General features: G+C 42.8%; 1 protein-coding gene across 1 annotated transcript in view; it reads right to left on the bottom strand.

Moving 5' to 3' along the window:
- ADGB (androglobin) overlaps positions 1-23,565 on the bottom strand; it is a 214,934-nt gene that overhangs the window by 142,983 nt on the left and 48,386 nt on the right. The window contains exons 8-11 of the mRNA XM_075267640.1: positions 21,161-21,351; positions 19,319-19,432; positions 6,715-6,809; positions 5,630-5,804 (exon numbers count right to left, since the gene is read on the bottom strand). Coding sequence (XP_075123741.1) covers positions 5,630-5,804; positions 6,715-6,809; positions 19,319-19,432; positions 21,161-21,351 — 575 coding nt within the window. The remainder of the gene's footprint in view (positions 1-5,629; positions 5,805-6,714; positions 6,810-19,318; positions 19,433-21,160; positions 21,352-23,565) is intronic.

The raw sequence follows: 23,565 nt of genomic DNA, 5'->3' as shown, positions 1-23,565 counted from the left end.
TGTCTACATGCCTAAATGCACTGAGTTGCCGCCATGTGATTGGCTGATTAAAAATTAAGTGTTAACGAGCAGTTGGACAGGTGTACCTAATAAAGTGGCCGGTGAGTGTATATACAGGAATGGAGTGTTAGATGCAAAATAGATGGAGAACAGAACATGTAAATACACAGTTTAAAAAAACATATATCAGTTCACAGAAAAGTTCTCTGGGTTTATGGCTCCTTTGATCAGTGACGTGGTGTCTAGTTGTTGTAAAACGCCATAAAACCCTGTGCCTGATTTAACCCCCTTTGGAGAGTGTTGAAGGTCATCATGAGTTTAATCTCCCATATGCGGCGATCTTTTCTGTTTCTGAAATTTCCTCTTAGTACCAGGATCTTCATATCCTTGGTGATATTATGATTTTCATTGCAGAAGTGTTTTGGCACAGGGAGGTCCATTCTCTGTTCTCTAATCGTATGTCTGTGTGAATTCATCCTCATCCTAAGTGGCTGTCCTGTCTCACCTACATACAGCCCCCCAGGAAACTTAGTACACAATATCAAATACACTACATTAGGTGTGCTGCAGGTGAAGTTACCTGGGATCTTGTAGTGTTGATCAGAGGCCAGGATCTTTATTTTATCCGTGGTCAGTATGTGAGGGCAGGTTTTTCACCTCTTCTGTCCACATGGGAATGTTCCTGTGTTAGTTGGAGGTGACAGTGAGCTGCTAACAACGATATTCCTGAGGTTTGGTGGCTGTTTGTAGCACAGGAGAGGGGGGTCTGGAAATATAGATGTTAGACAGTTGTCTTTTTGCAGTAGTGGATGTAGTTTGCGTGTAATTCCTCTCAGCATCTCCAGATCGGAGTTATTAAAATACAATACCAAACAGGAAAACAATCGGGTGCCCCTGGTCGTCACATATAACCCACACCTGGAGATGCTGAGAGGAATTACACGCAAACTACATCCACTACTGCAAAAAGACAACCGTTTAACATCCATATTTCCAGACCCCCCTCTCCTGTGCTACAAACAGCCACCAAACCTCAGGAATATGATTATTAGCAGCTCACTGTCACCTCCAACTAACAAAGGAACATTTCCATGTGGACAGAAGAGGTGCAAAAATAAAGATCCCGTCCTCTGATCAACACTACAAGATCCCAGGTAACTTCACCTGCAGCACACCTAATGTGGTGTATTTGATATTGTGTACTAAGCAAATGGCTTAAATAGAAAAAAAATAGATTTACTTATATAGCATCAACATATTCCGCAGCACTTTACAGATGTTATTATCATTGTCTCACAATGTAAATTCCCTGTCTGTCTTCAGAGTGTAGGAGAAAAAAAAACACATAAAGACGGGGAGAACCTACACGTGGACAAAATTGTTGTTCCCCTCATATAATGAAAGAAAAACCCACAATGGTCACAGAAATAACTGGAATCTGACAAAAGTAATAATAAATAAAAACTCTATGAAAATGAACAAATGAAAGTCAGACAATGCTTTTTGCTTCAACAGAATTTAAAGAAAAAAATAAACTTATGAAACAAGCCTGGACAGAAATGACGGTTCCCATAACTGAATATTTTGTTGTACAACCTTTTGAGGCAATCACTGCAATCAAACGATTCCTATAACTGTCAATGAGACTTCTGCAGCTCTCAATAGGTATTTTAGCCCACTCCTCATGAGGAAACTGCTCTAATTGTCTTGGGTTTGAAGGATGTCTTTTTCCAGATGGCATGTTTCAGCTCCTTCCAAAGATGGATAGGATTTAGGACAGGGCTCACAGAAGGTCACTTCAGAATAGTCCATGGTTTTCCTCTTAGCCATTCTTGGGTGTTTTTAGCTGTGTGTTTTGGGTAATTATCTTGTTGCAAGACCCATGACCTGCGACTGAGACCAAGCTTTCTGACACTGGGCAGCACATTTCTTTCTAGAATCCCTTGATAGTCTTGAGATTTCATTGTACCCTGCACAGATTCAAGACACCCTGTTCCAGATGCAGCAAAGCAGCCCCAGAGCCTCCTCCATGTTATATAGTAGAGAGAGTGTTCTTTTCCAGATATGCTTCATTTTCCCATCTGTGAACATAGAGCTGTTGTGCATTGCCATAAAGTTAGATTTTTGTCCAATCTGTCCATAGGACACTCTACCAGAAGTTTTGTGGCCTGTCTACAAATTTTTATGCATCACTTTTGTCAGATTCAAGTTATTTCTGTGACTATTGTGGGTTTTTCTTTCATTAAACGAGGGGTACCGACAATTTTGTTCAAGTGTGTACAAACTCCAACGCTGCAAGACAACAGTGCTAACCACTGAGCCACCACCATATAATACCCATCATTGCAATAATTCAATGATGGGTATTATATGATATAATCTATAAAGGTGTTATCATCTATTGTAATCCTATATGTATTGTCTGTGATATTAATTGTCTGTAGAATGACATTTCATATATATGTAGTTTTTGCCCCTGTGGTTTGTTCTACATTGGAAAGACAATCAGAAGCCTCTTTGTAAGATTCTGTGAACATTATAAGTCAATCAGATCTGGAGAAGGAGCACCAAAATAAATAAATAAATAAATATATATATATATATATATATATATATATATATATATATACATACAGTATATATATATATTAAAAAACATGAACAATTAATTGTTGTCCTGAAGATTTCTCTGTGTGACTGTAGTGATGATATTCGGAGATGAAGCAATATTACAGCCAAAAGAGAAGGAGTGAGTGAGAGCTAGAAGTCTAAACATGGTGGGCAGGCTAACTAGAAAAACAGGAATGGGGAGTATGTGAGGGATGGAGAGGGGAGTGTGTGAGAAAGGGAGGGGAGAGAGAGTCAGCTGCAGTTGAAGAGGAAGGAATCATGGGAGTTCATAGTTCCCAAGAAACTAATGGAAATATCGACATTAATGGTGATGGAGATGAGGGGAAGGAGGACTCCAAGCTGACTATAAGCGAAGGTCTGGTAAGAGAGCATTTAGCCAAGTTACAGGAAACCAAGTCCCCAGGACCAGATGATTTACACCCTAGAGTCCTGAAAGAGATAGCAGAGGAAATAACAGAACCCCTTGCTATAATCTTCGGTAAGTCATGGGAAACAGGAGTGGTCTCTTTAGATTGGAAAAGGGCAAATGTTGTCCCCATCTACAAAAAGTTGAAAAGGGACGATCCAGGAAATTACAGTCTGACCTCGATAGCAGGAAAAATCTTTGAGCAAATTGTCAAGGAACATGTACTTCGGTACCTGGATGGGAAGGCATTAATTAACCAGAGCCAGCACAGCTTTATGACCAATAAATCTTGTCAGACTAACCTGATTTCCTTCTACAACAAAATCACTGAATGGTTGGACCAAGGGAATGCCGTGGACATAGTATATCTTGACTTCAGTAAGGCATTTGATAAAGTATCACATAACCTTCTTATGGAAAAAAATAATTAAGTATGGCTGGAATGCCCGACTTGTTCTTTGGTATTTTACGCACTTGAAAAAGGGTTGGAATTACCCGAAACGCGTTGTGCTCTTTCTGTACTTGGTTTTAATAAATTTTGATCTACTTCCATCCGTGGATTAGTTTTCTCTATATGACCTTTTGAGCGTGGATCCTCGCTTTTTTCTTCTCTACATTTACCTCCCCGGTCCTCCGGTGTATAGTCTTGGAACCGCTGCCACTCTCACCAGAAGGGACTTTTTTTCTTTATGGAGATTTAAGGTGTTGTGATCTCATCACAACCCCCCCAGGTGAGAGGCTTATTGGTCATTCTTTATCCTTATTTACTCATTGATTGTTATACTACTACACTTAGTGCGCTCGGTGTCTCTTTCTCTTTTTTCTTTCTGCATTTATGAGGACATGACTGGTCTAGGTATAGGACACATATAGCACCTGCTCCATAATTTGCAGCTCTTCAATGTGGCCCTAACATACAGCCCCAAAAACAATGGCCATGTGTACTGGGCCCATTGAAATATAATAGTACATACTTTTATCCACAATTGAGGATGACGCTAGGTTCACACCTGCGTTCAGGTCTCCGTTCTGTGGTTTCCGTCTTCTGCATGCAAGAAGACGGAAACCACAGACCGGGTCCGGCCGTGAGCGTTTTATGCTCTCCGCCGTGAAACCGTTTTTTTAATCCGGACACAGAGTACTGCATGTCCGACTCTGTGTCCGGATTTAAAAAAATGGTTTAGCGGCGGAGAGCATAAAACGCTCACGGCCGGACCCGGTCTGTGGTTTCCGTCTTCTTGCATGCAGAAGACGGAAACCACAGAACGGAGACCTGAACGCAGGTGTGAACCTAGCGTCATCCTCAATTGTGGCTCACGGCCGGACAGCTTTCTCACCCACTCAAATGAAAGAGTCCTGAAGGTTTCCGTCTCCTGCTCTGTTTTATGCAGGAAACGGAAACCTGCAGAATGGAGACCGGGCGCAGATGTGAACGAGCCCTAAAAAGTACAGTCATGTGCATTACAGCTTAGATACTCCATGTGCCTCATATTAATAGCAATTAACCCCATCATGTCCTTCACATTAACCCCCTTGTGTACCTCACAGAAGAGTTACTGATATGTGAGAGACATGGAGGTAATAATGAAGTATGTTCATGATTAGTACCCCCATATATCTCACACATCAGTAACCCTTATGGTGAAGTACATAGGGGTTTAATGTGAGGGACATGATGGGGTTAGTTGCTATTAATATGAGGCACAAGGAGTTACTAAAACTAAATGAATAACTCCAAATGCCTGACATTAATAGGCAGAGTAAGTGTAACCCCCCTCCCCTCCAGCCTGTACCTGTGTGTTCCTTCTTTACTTTCAGTTTGCTGAAGCTTCCTCTTCTCCCTCTCACGTGTGCAGGATGCTAGGGATCTTCTATAGAGCGATAAGCTCCGCCTCCTGGGCACTCCTCACCCTCTCATTGGTTGACAGAGGGCAGCCAGAGAAGGGGGGTGAGGAGGAGCGTCCTGACAGCGCTGAGTGGAGCTTCCTGGATGAATAGCTGCAGCTCCCTGCGCTGGCTGCTCTACTCTGTTAGCTGCTGCTGCAGTGCTGGGGCCCTCGGCAATTGCACTGCCGACCGACCCAACCTGCATTTTGTTAGGTGTGGGCACTGCCGCGGGGCCCCGCTAGGCGCGGGGCCCCGGGCAGTTGCCCAGCTCGCCCGGCCCTGGATCCACCCCTGCCTGACAATACAGAGCCTAAATAGAATATCAGGCACCAAAACTAACAGCTTTGATTGCTCAGGAATAGTGGGGCTAGAGAAAAGACTAACTGTGCCAGAATCTGTGGAGCAGCAGCTATTAAATGATGTATAGAGTTGGACTTATTGAGGGTTGTGAAATGGTCCGCTTTAAAGTAGCAGGAGGAGGTGATAGACTCCCCTTGAAGCACAATGGTCTCACAACAGCACAACTATATGCCATAATTTCAAAATGGTGAGATATCCTCTGCTCAGAGGGGTAGAGGTTTCTGTCTCTACCAGTCACAGTGAAGATGTAGCCATACAATACCACATATTTAATGCAGGAGCTGGACCCAGCTTTTTTATTTATTTAAAAAACATTTGATAAAATACGTGTGTAAATAAATTTACCTTTAGCTTCATCTGTGACATTGACTTCTTTTTTCTGTCTTATAAGTTTCCATCGTGGCACCGGAGGTGGTTTTGGTGGAGCTACTAAAGGACAAGATCTAGTTCTGGACACCAGTACTGGGTGGTTGTGCATGTGAGATAAGCCATAGCGCCTCAGCTTTTCTGATGAGTCTGCCTTAAGGTAAAAATATACAACTTAATCTCCATAGTTTATACATAACATCATATCATGTATATACTTGCCATCATTTGTTTTCTTAAATTTGGCCTGTGTTTACATTAGTAGCAGTCAAATTAAACATCAGGAATAAAACACAATGCTTTCAGCTTCTGAACAGATTAGGTTTTTTTAAAAAAAAAATATCACTTTCTCTGCTGGGTACTATAAATAGGATATTATGGATGCTGACGGACACACAATAATATGCTAACCTAGGGGTGGTTTATTATGAAAAAAGGGAACTGATGCATGAAACACATTTTATAAAATAATAAAGGGGCACAACAAGGTTAGCTGCAAATAAATCAAGTATAAGACAATGGCTCAGTAAAGAAGTAAAGCTTTTTTTTTTAGAAATAAAATGTAGTATTTTTCTTTATTATGAATGCATTCAAATCATTCTCTCTCTCTCTTGGCTAACAAACCACTGGGGGCTTGCAGGTTGAAAGCTGAAGCAGAGGCCAGCTAAGGCCAAAGGCCAGGGTCACATGCAAGGAATTCATATTCTGGAATGAAGCTGAGTGTTATTAGCTAACAGCTAGAATTCACTGGAGCAAGTACAAGCAAGCGTATCCTATGCCCTGACAGATGGCAGACAGTAGGTGGGTGCTCATAGACACACAGGAGAGACAATACTCCAAGTATAAAAGGAATTTGCCCATTACACCTTTACAATCTTAAGTACTAGCACTGGTTACTGTAAAAAGCAATAGTTGGAAAAGGATTCTCTGTAACGCTAGCAAATATACAATATGACCCAAGAATGTTATGTACAGATCACAAACCTTGGCACATAAAGAGAAGATGTAAGAGACTTTCCTAATATTGTGTTTCATAATGGCTGAATGCAGTTCAGTGTTCTTACCATCTGCCCAAGGATGGAAATCTTCTGCTCACTCAAATGGAGTGGTAAGTAACTTGCGTACACAACCATCTGGGGCACCACGCTTACAGATGTGACTGCAGAAAAATGCACAGATAGAATTTTATTCTGCTTCAAAGGTTAATTAAGAAGCTGACAACAATTGTTCATTTCAAGTATAGTCTTGTAAAATTGAAACCCTATACTGGAAAAAGTAGCCAAAGCAAAGTTCTAAATATAAGAAGTCAAGTGAAGTTCTGGGTGTAATTAGTGCTACATTTTATGATGCAAATGAGAACCCCTTTGGTGCTTGGAGACTGATAACTTGCACGTCCCCCCTGACATAGCAAGCAAGGCCAATGTAATTTAGGAATGTGTGAAAAAGATAATTGCATTTTTGTAGATAAAGTCTCTAAGGAGAGCCATATAAAAATAAAGCCAGTACAAGCTTCATGTTAAGCTCTGCTAATAAAAAATAATCCCCTAGGTTTTTTCTATATGCTCTATTTTAGCTGAAAGGTTCAGTACAAAGATATAATTAGGTCAAAGCCAATATAAAATTAAAGAAAAAAACAGGCACGTTTAGAAAGTTATGGGTCTCCTAGGGTCACCTAGTTTAAAGTGTGTAAAATTAGCAAAGAACAGACGTGCAGGATAATTTTTTGTTATATGACATCCCAGCTCATTATAATAAGACATATTGTAAGGGATCAATAAATGAATAATGAACTCCAAATTAATATCTTACGTTTATTAATATTTTATTCACTTATGTAGCAGACACTATGCACAAGTCCAATTATACTGTAAATGTTGGTTTCAATTAAACTTTTCCCAATGTTTGACATATATGCATATCAAAATGTTGGATCAGGTATATAGAAATGGCTCAGCAGTCAGGGAGGTAGCTATAGGCGGTGCAGCAGTAAATGTCATTACAGGGTCCTGGACCCTGACGGGACCCCAAACATCCCTCTACGATTTAAAACATACCACTATTCTAAATGACATTAAGTAAATCAGGGCCCCATTATATATTTTGCATTGGGGCCCCAATCTGCAAGCTACGCCTCTGTCAGGAGCGGACCGCTCTCCATACACAGCAAGCGCCCTCTACAAGGTATCATTAAAACATTCAACTTACAGAAAGCAAGCCAACACAACCCCTTGTGAGCGTACATAAAAACATAATAGTTAAAAGTTAAGGCTTTTTGAAGGCAGGGAGTAAAAAAGTGCAAAACATTTGAAGAGGCTGGAAGGTTTTAGTCTAATCTGAAACAGATTTACTAATAATGCATAGAAGTAAAAGAGTCAAACTTAGACCGGACAGTCTAACACTAAGCTCGATTTATCAAAGTGTCTAATGTAAAAAGATATATCTAGGGCAGGGGTGCTCACACTTTTTCAGCGTGTGAGCTACTTTATTAGCTGACCAAGGCAAAAGATCTACTAGGGTGGGGCCGGGGCGGGCCTGTGGGTGGACGGGCATGTCTGTGGGCGTGGTCGGGCATGTGGGCGGGCGGATCGTGAGAGCAGGAGACAGCGGCGTTCTATGGCCGCCCAGGGATCCCCGCTGTCTGTCTGTTCACAGTGCAGGCTGAGAGTTATCTCTGGATACCGGTAGGTTGGGACTGCGGCAGCCCCGCCTGCCAGTGTCCGGAGATGACTCTCAACCTGCGCTGTGAACAAGCAGACACCGGGGATCCCTGCATCCCGCGATCGACCCACACGTCCTTTGCGATCTACCAGTAGATCGCGATCGACGTATTGGGCACCCCTGATCTAGGGTATCTTTGGTCTATTGTGTTTAAAGCTGGCTTGCCTTCTGACAATGAAAATTTTGGTTATAGTGTCTTCATCTTAAAGCTTACCGCCAGTTATAAACAATTTTTCATAAATGAATAGTGCATGTGAATATAGGAAATTTTGTGATATATTTTATTAAGGAAATCTGTCTCCTTCTCCGCTTATTAAACTATACTCCTGCTCCTTATCTTCAACCTGATTGCATTTTTTACATTATATCTCCGTGTTCAGCCTCACACATAGACCTGTATTGGGGGGGGGGGGTGAGGAAGGAGAGAGATTGTCCTGCTGGCTGGATAACTGATTTGTTGCCTTATTTTGCGCTCTCACAGCCTCTTATCTACAACAGAAATGAAGCACAAGCGGGGCAACACAGTGGCTCAGTAGTTAGAACTGCAGCCTTGCAGCGCTGGAGTTCTGGGTTTGAATCCTGCCAAGGACAAAAAGCATCTGCAAGGAATTTGTACGTTCTCCCTGTGTTTACGTGGATTTCGTCCCATACTCCAAAAAGACATACTGATAGGGAAAATGTACAATGTGTGTCTTATATGGGGTTCACAATCTATATAATAAAAGCACAAGTCAGTACTGTGATATACTGCAAACACAACTGCCACAGCAATTACCGTAACATAGTAAACATTATATTAAAATGTTAGTAATATAAAAAACTTAAATGGTACAATAAATTTATTTGCAAATGCTCAAAGTAGTCTCTAATTGTACCATACAAAGAGAATCTTCTCAGGTATTATATTTTCTCCACACAGAATTCCATATATTCCATATTTCTGGATTTGTTTTCTCATTTTGTCTCTCATAGTTGAGGTCTACCTATGATGTAAATTACAGACGCCTCTCATCTTTTTAAGTGGTGGAACTTGCACTATTGGTGACTGACTAAATACTTTTTTGCCCCACTGTATATATATATATATATATATATATATATATATATATATATATATATATATATATGTGTGTGTGTGTGTAAAACTGCCCAGTAGCAAAGAACTGTTACCATGTTTTTACAAGATACAATGCCCTGTTAACATGTACCTATCATGTTGTGTGATTTGGCTACAAGTATCCCATCTGTCGTCTTCTCCCAGATACACACACTGTACTGCCACTGGCATAATGTCAATCTGTGTTTTGCCAATTGCTTAAGAAGCATCTGACAATACTGTTACTGCTGTTTTGAAAATCTTGTTGTGTTACAGATGGCGGCATTTGCATAATGTTGCTTAGTAAAATATCAGTCTTTGCCTGTACATTCAAGGCAACCAGACATACTGTAATATATACATGTACATAGTACTTTAACGATGGAAATCCATCTGACATGCTTAAATGTATTTACTTCCATATAGCAAGACCGTATGTCAGAGCAGGTTAAATAGCAGGGGCGGTCAAAATCACAATCTAATGGCTGACCTAAGACCAAGGTCTAATAGACAAAGACATATATGAAGAAGACATGGCTAAGGAACTACTGTAACTGTTATGGGTGAGGCAGTATTATGTAGTATTAGTAGTATCTGGTCTCCCTCTTCCTCCAGCATTCTAACCAGTGGCATAACTAGGAATGGCGGAGCCCCAAGGCAAACATTTGACATAGGGACCCCACAGCTTCCTGACTCCCCTACCCCCAACACAAACCGCATTCCTGCACCCACTATTATACTCTATAGTGGCCCCTGCGTGTACTATTATGCCCCATCGTGGAAACACAGGCGGCCGTGAGCAGAAGTGAGGATCGGTAAGTAAATAGGGCCCATAACATGCTAGGGTTACTTGAGCGGGTAACATCCTATTAAAAAAAACAAACACATCAGGGGTCTGTCAGGCCCCCCAATGTCCCAAGCCCTTTGGCAGCGGCTACCACTGCTACCCCATTAGTTACGCCCCTGATTCTAACTTTCAACATGAATTTATACCTTCTTATAACTACACATTCTCAGAGCTGGTCCATGTTAGGCTAAATTCACATCTGCGCTTGAGTCTCTGTTGCAGTGTCTGTCAAAACTTGGCGGATGAAAATTTCCTGCACAGATGACATTTTTCCTCTGTGGGTTTCATTTTAAAAACTGTGGACACCTGTTGGATGCCGTTATAGTCAATGGGATCTGCAGGGCTTCATGTGTAAGGGAGCCTTCACAAGGCGTTTACGCTCCGCTCTTTCTGAACGCAAACTCGTTCAGAGTGAGTGGCGCAAAAAAACAGATCCCATTGACTTCAATGTGTGCCGGCATACGCGCGCTACCCATTGAAAGCAATGGGAGGCTTTTTTACCTATTGCTTTCAATGGGTAGTGTGCGTATACTGGCCACCATAGAAGTCAAAGGATCTGATTTTTATGCCGCTCACTCTGAACAAGTTTACGTGTTCAGAATGAGCAGAGCGTAAACTCCATGTGAAGGCTCTCTGTTATTAGCAGTCTGATCCTCTGTTGTTCAGGTACCACGAACAACCAGCACTAGTGTTACTGTCTGATGGTGTAAAATGTATAATTTACAATGTAGATCCCCCTCGTAATGCCAAAACAGTTCTGATTTATCAAACCATGGACTCCACAAGGAGGTCACCGACTCAGGCAATACAGCATGCATTGTACCACACATCTAGCAGAAAAGTTGCATTTTTCTGTTGCAGATTATGCTGCGGTTTTAGAGTCAAAGACTGGATTTAGTAGAGGAAAGAAGTACAAGTACTGCCTTAATATTTCCAGTTCCTTTTGAAGCCACTCTTGTCTTTGGATAAAAAAAAATGCAGCAAAACCTGCAACAAAAAATGCCGTTTTTCTGCAACATGTGGCCTCAGCCTAAACGATCTTTCAGAAGAAGTCAGAGAAAGAATACAGAATAAGTAGTTGGAAAGTTGATTTTTAGCCCCAAATGCATACAAATCAGGAATTTAAAAAATAGCTGTAAAGAAAGAACCTTTGGATGAGAGTATTTCTGAACATTATAAGACTTTTTAGCAGTTTTGCCATTCATAGTTTCTAAGTGCATTTCTGATTTTTAGTTTTCTATAAAGTCTGCTGTACATTGTACACAGAAAGAAAAGGAGAATCTGCTTCATAACTCTCTCTCTTCCACATAGAAGCATCGACAGGGTTATATAGGGCATTATAAGGCACATTATAAAGCAGTGACCTGTACTGATGTGAATAAAGCACATGGAGTGAGATGCAAGTCTTACTGTTAACTGTAGCACTTTCTCCTCCCTCACTGTACATATCCCCCTTCCATAGCCATCTACGTAAAGCTGTAATATAACACCTCTATGAGCTTCTGTTCGTGTTGCTCTAGCAATACAAAATTCGGCATAGATTTCTGTGTGAATGTCATGGTTGAGTCTAGAATGGAGTGGTTTAGGTGTAATCAAATTTTATTGAACTTTTTCCAAAAGAAAACAAGGCAGTACAAAAAAAGGAGCAAGACTACTGCTAACAAATGATCAGCTGAGGCCCTGGGGGGGCCTGCACACAAAGGACCAGTCAAAACGTATCACAGACTGGTGAACCAAGGAGAACAAAAGGTCTAAACGACCAAGAGGGACAGGGGGAAGGAGGAACCAGACAAAAAGAAAAGAAAAACACAGGAAGGACAACCGGATATGGGGAGACAAGATACAGGAAGGGAAATAATGGGCACATAAGGACTACCGAGGAAAACGGAGGGGATAGGGCCAGAAGGAACTAGATAAAGTAGCCATTGTCACAGAGGATCACGAGAAAATAGAGGCAAACTCCGCAGACTCCTGAAACACAACCCACAGCCGCCAGAGGGCAACAAACTTGGATGGGTCAGGAGAGTCGCCCGCGACCAAGCCCTCCATTCTCCTGATAAAGAGGAACTCCTGAAGGCATTCCATCAGAGAAGGAGTCGTGGAGCTACACCAATGCCAGGGTTTAACTGTTCTGGCGGCCGTAAGGAAGTGGCGCAGGAAATCGCCCTTGACCCTGGATAGCCTACCCAGGATAAGGGAGAGGAGAGCCAACTGGGGGAAGGGAGCCAGAGGACGACTACTGACCCTCACATACAGGGAAAACACGGAGGACCAGAAGGATTGGATCTCACCTCACTCCCACCAAATATGGAAGAACGAGCCCACTGTGGCATCACAGTGCCAACAGACATCAGAAACAGTAGGGTAAAATTTATGAAGAATGACTAGGCAGCAGTGCCAGTGGGTCAGGATTTTGAAACTTTTTTCCTGGGCGCTGCAAGGCAACGGGAGTTTTTGAACCAGCAGGAAGGAGTGAGCCCAGTCAGCAGCAGAGAGTCACAAACCCAAGTCTTCCTCCTGATGTTTAGTGTAGGGGGGAGGCCCGGGATGGCAGCTGTCAAAAGAATGTCTGTCATAGAGGAGAGAAAGGGCGTGAGACGGGACCTCGGATTGCAGGAAAACACTCTCCAGGGCCGTAAGGGCAGAGGAGAGGAGGGGTTGTAAGGAGAACTTGCGAAGGAATGTGACCGGTTAGTTGTATTCATGCCAGGATCAGAAGACGTCGGGGGCAACAACGCATGATTGACTAAGGGATGGAAGAGGAGTCGACCCAGCAATGGAGCCGACCCTACGTTGTCAGAGGAGGACCAACAGAGGAAACGACAGGGAGTAAAGCCCGGGGGGAACATAGGTTTCTGGAGACCAGGGACCCTGTCCAAGGAAGCGGACTTACACAAGTAGTCCCAAGTGGACAAAAAATGCGCGGCGAGTGGAGAAAAGCAGACCGACGGCAGAGGGTAATGAGAGGGGATCCAAGGGATCCAATGAAGGAAGAGCAGAGATAAGTCCCTCCTCTAGGGAGACCCACTGTTTGTTCGGGGCCCCATACCACCAGTCGAAAAGGCCCATCAAAACATCCGACCGATAGTACAAGAAAGGGTCTGGGAAACCTGAATTTCAACCTGCTGCAGGAAGGGCTCCAGACAAAGCGCCCGAAGAGCGTCTGGAGAGCTGAGAAGAAACGCCTATGGACAAATGGAGTGGTTTAAATAAGTTAATAAGGTGTGGTGTGGATCCATTAGATTGTGTTGCCTCAGCTCCCGAAGTATTAACACACTCAGAGCCTCTGCATTTTACCATCAATTAAGTTGCGAGGTTCAGCCTTCACAGTTTTGCCATCCCATCTCATGCATGCTCAATCGGATTGAGATATGGAGAATTTAGACACCTTAAACTTTTTGCTCATGCTCTTCAAACCATTCCTGAATGCCCAGGACTAATGTTTGTCTGATCCTGGGATATACAAGCAGGAGTCCGGTGGTGAGAACACTGAGGGACATCTACTTAAATCAGTGTGGAGACTCTGGCGTATCCTAATGCAACTGCTGTAGAAGGTCAGTTGCATTAAAATAAGGCCCATTAGTGACCAACTAAGAAAATATGCATGCTGGTATTAACGGGTTAAATCAGAGGCACTATAGCATACAGTATGGTCCATTTCACACTATAGGCACAGTATTCTCTACTGAAATGACACCCCCACATTATAACGTTTTCCTCCAAATGTCCCACAGTATTAAGTCCCTCTCCTGGTGCCCCAGTATAAACTAGCAGAAACTAGAGGGGACATTAAACTGGGGTTTAATATCCTCCTCCAGCTGCCCCAGTTTAATATCACCCTCCATCTCCCCCCTAGTTTAATGTCCCCTCTACATGTGCATTAAGTTTAACTTCCCCCCTACATCTGCCCCTAGTTCCCCCCTCTTGCTCACACATGCTGTCTCTTCTCTCTTTATCATCCAGCAGCCCCCATAGCCGGCAGCTTGCAGGAAGCACACAGTCCCGTGTGGCTCCGCCCACTAACGAGTCATAGCCTATACTGGTGATGGGCTGTGATGACATCATCTCAGGTGCTTGAACATCTGCCCCCTAGTTTAGTGTCCCCCCTCCATGTGCATTCAGTTTAACTGCCCTCCTACATCTGCCCCTAGTCCCCCCTCTTGCTCACACATGCTGTCTCTTCTCTCTATCATCCAGCAGCCTCCATTGCCGGCAGCTTGCAGAAAGCACACAGTCCCGTGTGGCTCTGCCCACTAACGAGTCATAACCTATCCTGGTGATAGGCTGTGATGACATCATAACAGGTCCTTCAAAAACCTTCCACTAGCTAAGCAGGCCGGATAGAAGCAGTCAGAGGGCCGGATGTGGCCCGCGGGCCATACATTGCCCAGGTCTGATCTAGAAGCTAAATATCAGCTCAACTTTGTTTTCATTATTTGCAGTTAACCATTCCGTGTCAAGTTTGGTTCAGGTGATTTAATAAACTATATAACATTTCTTATTATACTAGGTCTTTTACAAAGCCACATAACTGATAATGAAAATTGCGTATTATGGTTTAAATAGCTTTCTTGCAGTAATAAGTTTGTTCCACTATTATATAAAATACTAAAACTATTTTTTAATGACAGCACTGGAATTACCATAGTGAAACATTTATCTTCTCTTGAAAACTTGTAGGGAAACAACAACAACTACTTGGATAAAATGATCCGCTCTCTGCAAATCAAGCTATGGCAATTTATCACACTTTTAAAGCAAGTAAACAAGTCCATAACACAGACCCATGCAGCTGCCTTATTAGAACCATCCTTCCCTTACAAACAGTGATAAATAAAGCACAGCTGTGGGCTGAGTTTTAGCAAAAAGGGAGAAATGTGTCCTTTGCTTGAATAATATGGCACTGCAGACAAATTTATCTGATGGAAATGCAATATCATGTCACAAAACACTACTCGAAAACATTACGATTTCATCTAAAGTGCATGGACATAAGTACAGAAAATCGCAGCTCCAGATGTGATGCAAGCTTCATATCATTAGCAATATATTTATTTACCAGGACGAACCCTGCAATTAGTAAAACCCATTAGAGAAAATGAAATGCATACTTGTCATATTAACAGGAACAGCTGTTAGTCTACTTTCACGCTAGTATTTTACACTCCAGTATTCGGATACTTAATAGAATCAAACCAATGAACTGTAAGGGTATATTCACATGGCAAAAATTTTATAGGAATTTCAACTTCAGTTTTCCACTGTGGCTTTCACTCGATGATTAGGCTCACAGGAATGGGCCTAGTCAGTGGAGAGGAAAGCGCCAAAGCTTCTGTGGGTGAGTTACGGTCCATTCACAGAAAGGAAAATGCTAGCCTAAAAAGGAACCCATTGAAGTCAATGGGAGGCTTTTTTTTCAGCACTGAAATTCCACACCAAATTACTCACCAGTTTCCTCCGTGTGAATGGATCCTTAGGCTAAGGCCCCACGGGCTGTATCCACAGCACTAAAGCGCTGCGGAAAGAACCGCTGCGTAAACGCATTGTGGTTCTTTCCGCAGCGCTTTTAAGAGAAAGTTCACAGAGTTTTCCTCTGCGGACTTTCTCTTAACATTATATCTACGGGAAAGCCGTCAGCGTTTCTGTAGATATAATTGACATGCTGTGATTTGCGTGTCATGCGTGTCCGCGCTGCAATCTTTTCCGCAAAGTGGGGATGGGATTTGCATGAATCCCATCCACTTTGTCTGCGGGCAAATCGCGGTGCTTACCCCCACGTAGGGCCCCAGCCTAAAACACAAAATCTGCAAAAAGATGGATCAAAATGCTTATTTTGTCAGTGACCTGCTTTGAATACAATATGTGGCAACTTCAGGGCACAATTTTGCACTGATTTTAAGAGCCTCAAAATCAGAACCAAATTCTGCTGTTTGAACACACCCTAAGCCTCCTTGCATATGACTGTATGAACAGTTAGTGTGCTATTCATATTTTTCCTGGATAGCACATTGATCCATTGATTTCTATGGGCCCGTACACATGACCATGATTTACACTGTCACATGTGTGGACCGACAGTCAGGACCGCAAAATATGGAACAGGTTCTATTCCTGTCCAGTTTTGCGGCCCTGCTTCCACAGCTCCTATTCATTGAATGAAAGGGACTGGTGGAGCATGGCCAATGCACGGGCGGCACACGTAAGACATCTCCCGTACTATTAGTGGCGTAACTAGGAATGGCGGGGCCCCGTGGCGAACTTTTGACATGGGGCCCCCTCCAAAAGGGGAACATGGACGTGCAGGCTGTTTGTGAATAAGAGGGTGACATGAGGTGCAGGGTGTGTATAAGCAAGAGGGGAAATGGGGGTGCAAGCTGTGTGCGAGCAAGAGGGTGATCTGCACCCCCCATTCCACCACACTCTTGCTCACCCACAGCCTGCACCCGCATTCCCCCTTCTTTCTCACACACAGCCTGCGCCCCCAGGTCACTTTCTTTGCTCACACACAAACTGCATGCCCATTCCCTCCTCTTGCTCACATAGGGCAGAATGGGGGGTGCAGAATGTGAGTAAGAGGGGTACATAGGTGTGCAGGCTGTATGTGAGAAAGGAAGGAATGGGGGTGCAGACTTTCTCACACACAGCCTGCACACCCATGTACCCCTCTTCCTCACAGCCTATAACCCATTCCCCCCATTGTACACTGACCTGTACAATCCAGGTAGCTCCGCCCACAAAAGACACTGAGTCTATGTTAGTAGATTAAAGGACCTTTGATGACGTCATGTCTCAGGTCCTTCAATCTACTAGTACAGATGCCGGCACAGAGCCTGGGGACAGCAGGCAGGAGATAGAAGTTTCTCCTGCCCGCTGTCACTATGTAAGTGCCTGGGCAGCAGGGCCCAGACAGCAGGCGGCCCCTGCTTGGGTGCAGTAGTAAAGGCAGCAATTGCTGACTTTACTACTGTTAAAAGATGGACTGTGGAGGAGGAAGCTCCTCTCCATTTTCAGGCAGCCCCCGGCGCTGCAGTAAATAGGGCCCGTTACGTGCTGGAGTTACTCAAGCAGGTATCGGCCTATTTTTTTAAAAAAATGCAGCGGTAGCAGCTGTCACCGGGCCCCCTAGTATCCTGGGCCCTGTGGCAGCTGCCTCCGCTGCTACCACGGTAATTACGCCCCTGCGTGCTATTCATTAGCAGCAGCCATTTAGCACACAGTTGTGTGCAACCAGCTTTAGGCTATGGTCGCACACAGAGAATTGTTGCCAAAAACTGCTGCAGAAAAGACTGCAGTGGAAACACATTGCGTTTTTTTCTGCAGTGTTTTTCACAGAAAGTCTGCATTACCCAGAATCCCATCCATTCTACAGAAACAGAAATATTAGTGTTTTTGATGCCGTATACTCGCATGCAACAGGCAGTGACTGACATGGGGTTTACATAACTTTACACTGTAGATCAGAGAAGTTTCAGGCAGTACCAGTGGACTGGATTAATGTCACTAAAGGACAGACAAGTACATAAGAGACTACAACAGACTGGGGAAAGGTGACTCAGGTTTTGTAAATGTGTTGGCTGCTGCATGAGGCAATTTATTACTCTTATATCACTAACCTCTGTCAGTGTACTAAGCAGATGATTCAGCCTCCCTCTAAGGAGCCTTCACACGGAGTTTACGCTCACTCATTCTGAACATAAAACTCAATCAGAGTGAGCGGTGTAAAAAACAGATCCCATTGACTTGAATGGGTGCCGGCATACGCGCGTATCACATTGAAAGCAATAGGTAAAAAGCCTCCCATTGATTTCAATGGGGAGCACGTGTATGCCGGCATGCATTGAAGTCAATGGGACCTGTTTTTTACGCCGCTCACTCTGAACAAGTTTACGTTCAGAATGAGCGAGCGTAAACTCCATGTGAAGGCTCCCTAAGGCCCCTTTCCCACACAGTAACGCGCTGCTCATTTAGACAAGTAAACACTGAGGCGCTTCAAAACAGATCCCATTGACTTCAATGGGTGCTACACATTGAAATCAATTGGGTTATAAAGCCTCCCATTGATTTCAATGTGTAGAAATAAAAAAAAAAAAAAAAAAAAAAAGGTGAAATCACTCCCTTTCCCTAGAGAACATATAAACATAAATAAATAAAGGTAGCATAAACACATTAGGCATCCCAAAGTCCAAAAATGCCTGCATTATATATATAAACATTTGTCCAATAGGGTTAATACCATTTTTTTACATTTTCCCTTTCAAACCCCCCAAAAATGGAATAAAAAGTTATCAAAACATCAAACATTCCCCAAAATGGTATCAATAGAATCTACAAATTGCCCCATAAAAAAGTTATAGGTGTCAGAAATGTTTTTTTCTTCAAAATTTTGAATTTTTTAAACATGAAAAAAAACAATATATGGCTAAGGTCCCATATAGCGAGCTGCAGCCACAAAACCAAAATGCATTGAGTTTTTTTTCTACACTCTTTTCACAGAAAGGCCCCATTCCCACAGAAAAAAGTGCCGCTCATTTAGACATGTAAACGCGTGTCAGAGCGAGGCGCTTCAAAACAGATCCCATTGACTTCAATGGGTGCCAGCTTACGTGCTGCACTACACATTAAAATCAATGGGAGGTTTTATAACCAATTCTGATTTTGTTTCCAGCTTCCCATTAAATTGTACGGAATATGAATGCACCATTTTGAAGTACAATTTGTCTTATGAAAACAAGCCCTCATGTAAACAGAAAAATTAAAAAGTTACTGCTTTTGAAAGCATGGAGCAAAAAATGAAAACACAGAAATGTAAAATGGCTGCATCCTGTAAGGGATAAATCCCATCTCCCCTAAAAAAAAAAAAAGAAAAAGAAAAAAAAAATGTCTGACTATCCACAAGGTGAGTAACAGGGAAACAGTAGGAAGTAATAATATTTTATTGAAAAAACAAGAAAAAAATCAGTCCAATCGGTATGATATAAAATTGTAGTTGCAGATGTAGATTACTCACACTCTTGAAGAGATTGCTGAAGAGGGTTTGATAACTCTGAAGGAGGTCGTGCAGAATTAATGGCTGATCTGTTTTTCTCTTTGTCTCCTTTCTTTTTCCCAGCATCCTTTGCATCTGTTTCAAGTATCAGAATAATTTAAGAATACATGTTAGAAGATGATGAGTTATGATTTAAAGCGTATCTCTACTTATAAACAAGTTGTGAGGCTCTGTCTTCCTAATTACATCATGGAAAATAGACTTGCAGATTCTCAGTGAGCGCCCTCTATTGGTGTGCATACTTGAGGCACTGGCTTCCTAATTACATTATGGAAGTCAGATTTGCATATTCTTCCCATGTTCCTTTCCACAGTGGAGCGCTCATGGCTTAAGACTCCACACACCTAAATGGTGGTCTCTCCCTATGGAGTGACGATATCCCCTCAACCCTAATAAATAAATAGTATAGGTGAAAATAAGAAAGTCTGCAATATATCTTATTAAATAAATAGATTTTCTTCTCCACGGTCCATGACTATTTATAACTGCAGGCAAGTTTTAAAATGTCACTAAGCATTTTTTTTTAAATGTAAAGGCAGCAGAATAGCCTAAGGCCGGGTTCACACTGGGTTTTTTGGGCCAGATTTTGACGTAGAATCCGCGTCAGAATCAAGCTCAAAAAAACTGCCTCATATTGAAATCAATGGAAGTGGTTTGTTCCCGATCGCGGAAAAAAGAAGCGACTTGCTCTTTCTTCAGGCGGATTCGCTTTGTGACATCTGCTTCACGACACCTCCCTCCCAACTAGGCCCATTCATTTGGGCCTAATCCGGAGTGGAAGGCTGCGACTGGATGCTGATGCACTGCACCGGCATCCAGGCGTGGCTAGCCGTTTTTTGGACCAGAATCTGAGGCGGCCTCATAAGGTTCCTAAGAGGTTCATGAGGGATCCTGAGACATCAGCTGGTTCCTGGAAGCAGGAGCACTGACGTCTTACTACCTTGCAGTGACATGGGTTTGCAGGAGGCGAGCGTTGCATCCCCCACGCTAACAGACTAGCTGAAGTGTAACGCTGTACTGCCTTGTTTGCTCAGGTGGGAATGTCTACTCAGTAAAGAACCATTCTTTCCTTCACTAGTGAAGAGTTCTAGTAGATGAACTACAAGGAGGGGTTGTGTGGCTGAATAACTGCTTTGTGAGGGTTGACCAAGCTAGCAGCATTTTGAGCACTGATGACTGCAGATGTGAGCGCCATATTGTGCACCATCATTCTAGTTCAGCGGCGTACTGCTAGGTGCACCAGTAACATTTCATAGAACACCAGTCTTAATGAGTGAGCCCCACTGTTAAATGTGAATAGGAAAGTTTAGTTATAGCTTTTTAATTACTGTAAATTAAAGCAATACTAAACTATATGGATATTAAATATTGGATACAAGTTCAGTGTCCCTATGTACATATGAGCTTTGAAGGCTCAGTAGGCACATTATTCAATGACAGCGACAAGAAACCGTGTCCTTTTCGTCTGGGATAAAATAAATGGCTACAATTAGTTAACATACAGCTCACTGCATGGTTGATTTTGCTTACTTTAGTGTCTAAAAGCAATATTCTTGACACCTGCCCCGAGTGTCTCATTTAAAATAAGATATCAATCCTGCAATGTCAAGGCTTTCATTAGCCTAAAGAGGTTTTTAACCAACAGCTTTAATTAGCATGAAAAGCCAAGCACATGTAACGTCTTCTATCCCTCCTCCTAAATGAAATTCCAGACAAATAGGACGCAATGCTTTTAGGACAGATGGGTTTGATTTCTTTACATCCTGAATGAACACTTCAAATAAAATGAAGAAGCAAAGTAACCTTTACTGCTCTTCTCTGAGGGCTTAATAATGACAGGTATAGGTATTTCCAGTTTCACATCTGTTAGCTTGTTGTCTTTGGATATGTCTTCTGCTCCAGTGGATTTAGACTCCGGATTTTCATCACTAGGTAACTTGAACTCAGGAACAATTCTTTTTAATAGCTCCCACACTTTATCGAGACATTCATTTCTGAAACATGGGAAATATATATCAGGACAGAAAAAAAGATCAGTAGTTGAAACACAGCTATATATATATATGTGTGTGTGTATATATATATATATATATATATATAATGTATATACGTGTATTAAAGACTTGCTAAGACCCCACGTTGCAGAAAAGCAGCTTTTTTTTTTGCTGCAGGGTCAAAGCCAGGAGTAGAATGAGCAGAAGTACTACCTATATATTTCCCATTCTTTTTGTAGGTATTCTTAGCTTTGGCTCTAAAAAAAAAAAAAAAAAAAAAAAACGCAGCAAGATCTACAAAAAATGGCTGCATTATTTCTGCAACATGGGACCTCAGCCTAAAGCCAAGGCCCCACGTTGCGGAAACACAGCTGTTTTTGTTGCAGATTTTGTTGCATTTTTTGAGCCAAAGCCAACAATGGCTACAAAAGGAATGGAAAATATAAAGAAAGTTCTTATACTTCTAATTTGCTGAATCCACTCCTGGCTTTGGCTCAAAAAAATGCAACAAAAAAAAGCTGCATTTCCGCAACATGGGACCTTAGCCTAAATGTTGTTGTAGGAGCAAGTAAACATTTTTGTGCCAATGTGTAATTTTGCTACTGAGAAATTCAACTTTTAATCCATGTGCAAATCTGGTGCATGTCTGCCAGAACAAACCAAACAGTACAGCTAAGGCCTCGTCCACATCTGTGTCAGTAATCCGTTCTGGGGAGTCCACATGGGGACCCTCCGAATGGACTACTGAACACATTGGCAAGTGGTGTACAGTACTCCAGTCCATACGAATTATGTGGACAGGAAAGTAGATTATGAACTACTGAATGCTACTTTTGTCTGCATGTTTCATGCGGAGACCGTGCAGAAAGCACACAGACCCCATTATAGTCTATGGGGTCCGTGTGCTTTTACTGTACACCACTTGCCAATGCGTTCAGGAGTCCATTTGGAGGGTCCACATGTGGACTCCCCCGAACGGATTACCGATGCAGATGTGGACGAGGCCTTAGTTTTTGTTGCAGAAAAGCTGATTTAGGTTTTTGTTGTTGCAGAACTTGCTGTGTTTTTTTTTAGGTCAATTCAGAAGTGTTTCCAAAAGAAAACTACTGGCTTCAGATCCTAAAAAAGTGGCAAAATCTGCAACAAAAATAGCAGGTTTATTTTGCAACATGAGGACTCAGCCACAGTTTGAGGCCAATTGCAGACGACCATGTGCTTTTCTGCCGCTGTGAATTAAAGGCACAGGCGGCATACGGGGAACGCATGGATGTCACCTGTGTGCCGCTCATACACTAGCTGTGCTTCCACGGCCCCTTTTATTAAATGAATAGGAGCCACGGAAGCAAGAGCCATCAATTAGGACAGGAATAGGACCTGTTCTATATTTTGTGGCTCTGACTGTCAGCCTGCACATGTGAACATGTAATTCGCAATCATGTGTACGGGCCCATAGAAATGAATGGGTCAGTGTACTATCCATGAAGTACACGTTTATTTTACACGCTTTATGTGGCATAATACTTTGTGCAGGGGCCACTATGCCGCATAATACTTTGTGCAGGAGCCCCTATGGGTCATAATACTGTGCGCAGGGGCCCCTATGGGTCATAATACTGTGTGCAGGGGCCACTATGGGGCATAATAATGTGTGCAGGGATGCGGGGGGGGGGGAAGGTTGTTGGTCAGGGTCTTCAGGGGGAAGTTGCCCCTAAATTTTCCCAATATAAGCGCTGCTTATACTAATCCCTTCTGCTCAATAAAGTCCTGGCTTTGGCTCAAAAAAGCGAAGCAAAATCTTCAATAAAAAAAAGCTGCAGCCTGGGGCCTTAGCCTTAAAGGGGTATTCCCACCTCGCATACTCATCAGTCGTTACTGCTGTAAAATCTTCTTTCTTCCTGGTTTCTTGCATCATTTGGTGGGCGGGGTTTCACATGCAATCTGCCATTTAGCTCCGCCCCCAAATTCACGTGTAGCTCCGCCCACCCATATTGGACTATGAAGTACAGGCAGCAGCAACTCCATTCTGTGTTACATACAGAGACTGCCTGTCTCTGCCATAATGAACACAATTGAATTAGCTAGCCTGATAACTGGGAGAACAGATGAAATGAAAGCAGCTCCTCTCCCCTATCTGAGTGCAGGAAGCTAGGTCACGTGGTGTAGACACAGGAATAGCTAGATACACAGGCTCCTGCACTTAGCCCCTCCTCCCTC

The sequence above is a fragment of the Leptodactylus fuscus genome, chromosome 3 (assembly GCF_031893055.1).
Source record: "Leptodactylus fuscus isolate aLepFus1 chromosome 3, aLepFus1.hap2, whole genome shotgun sequence".
NCBI classification, from domain to species: Eukaryota; Metazoa; Chordata; class Amphibia; order Anura; family Leptodactylidae; genus Leptodactylus; species Leptodactylus fuscus.
Note: the sequence above shows the minus strand (reverse complement) of the source record. Positions and strands in the feature narration are given on the sequence as shown.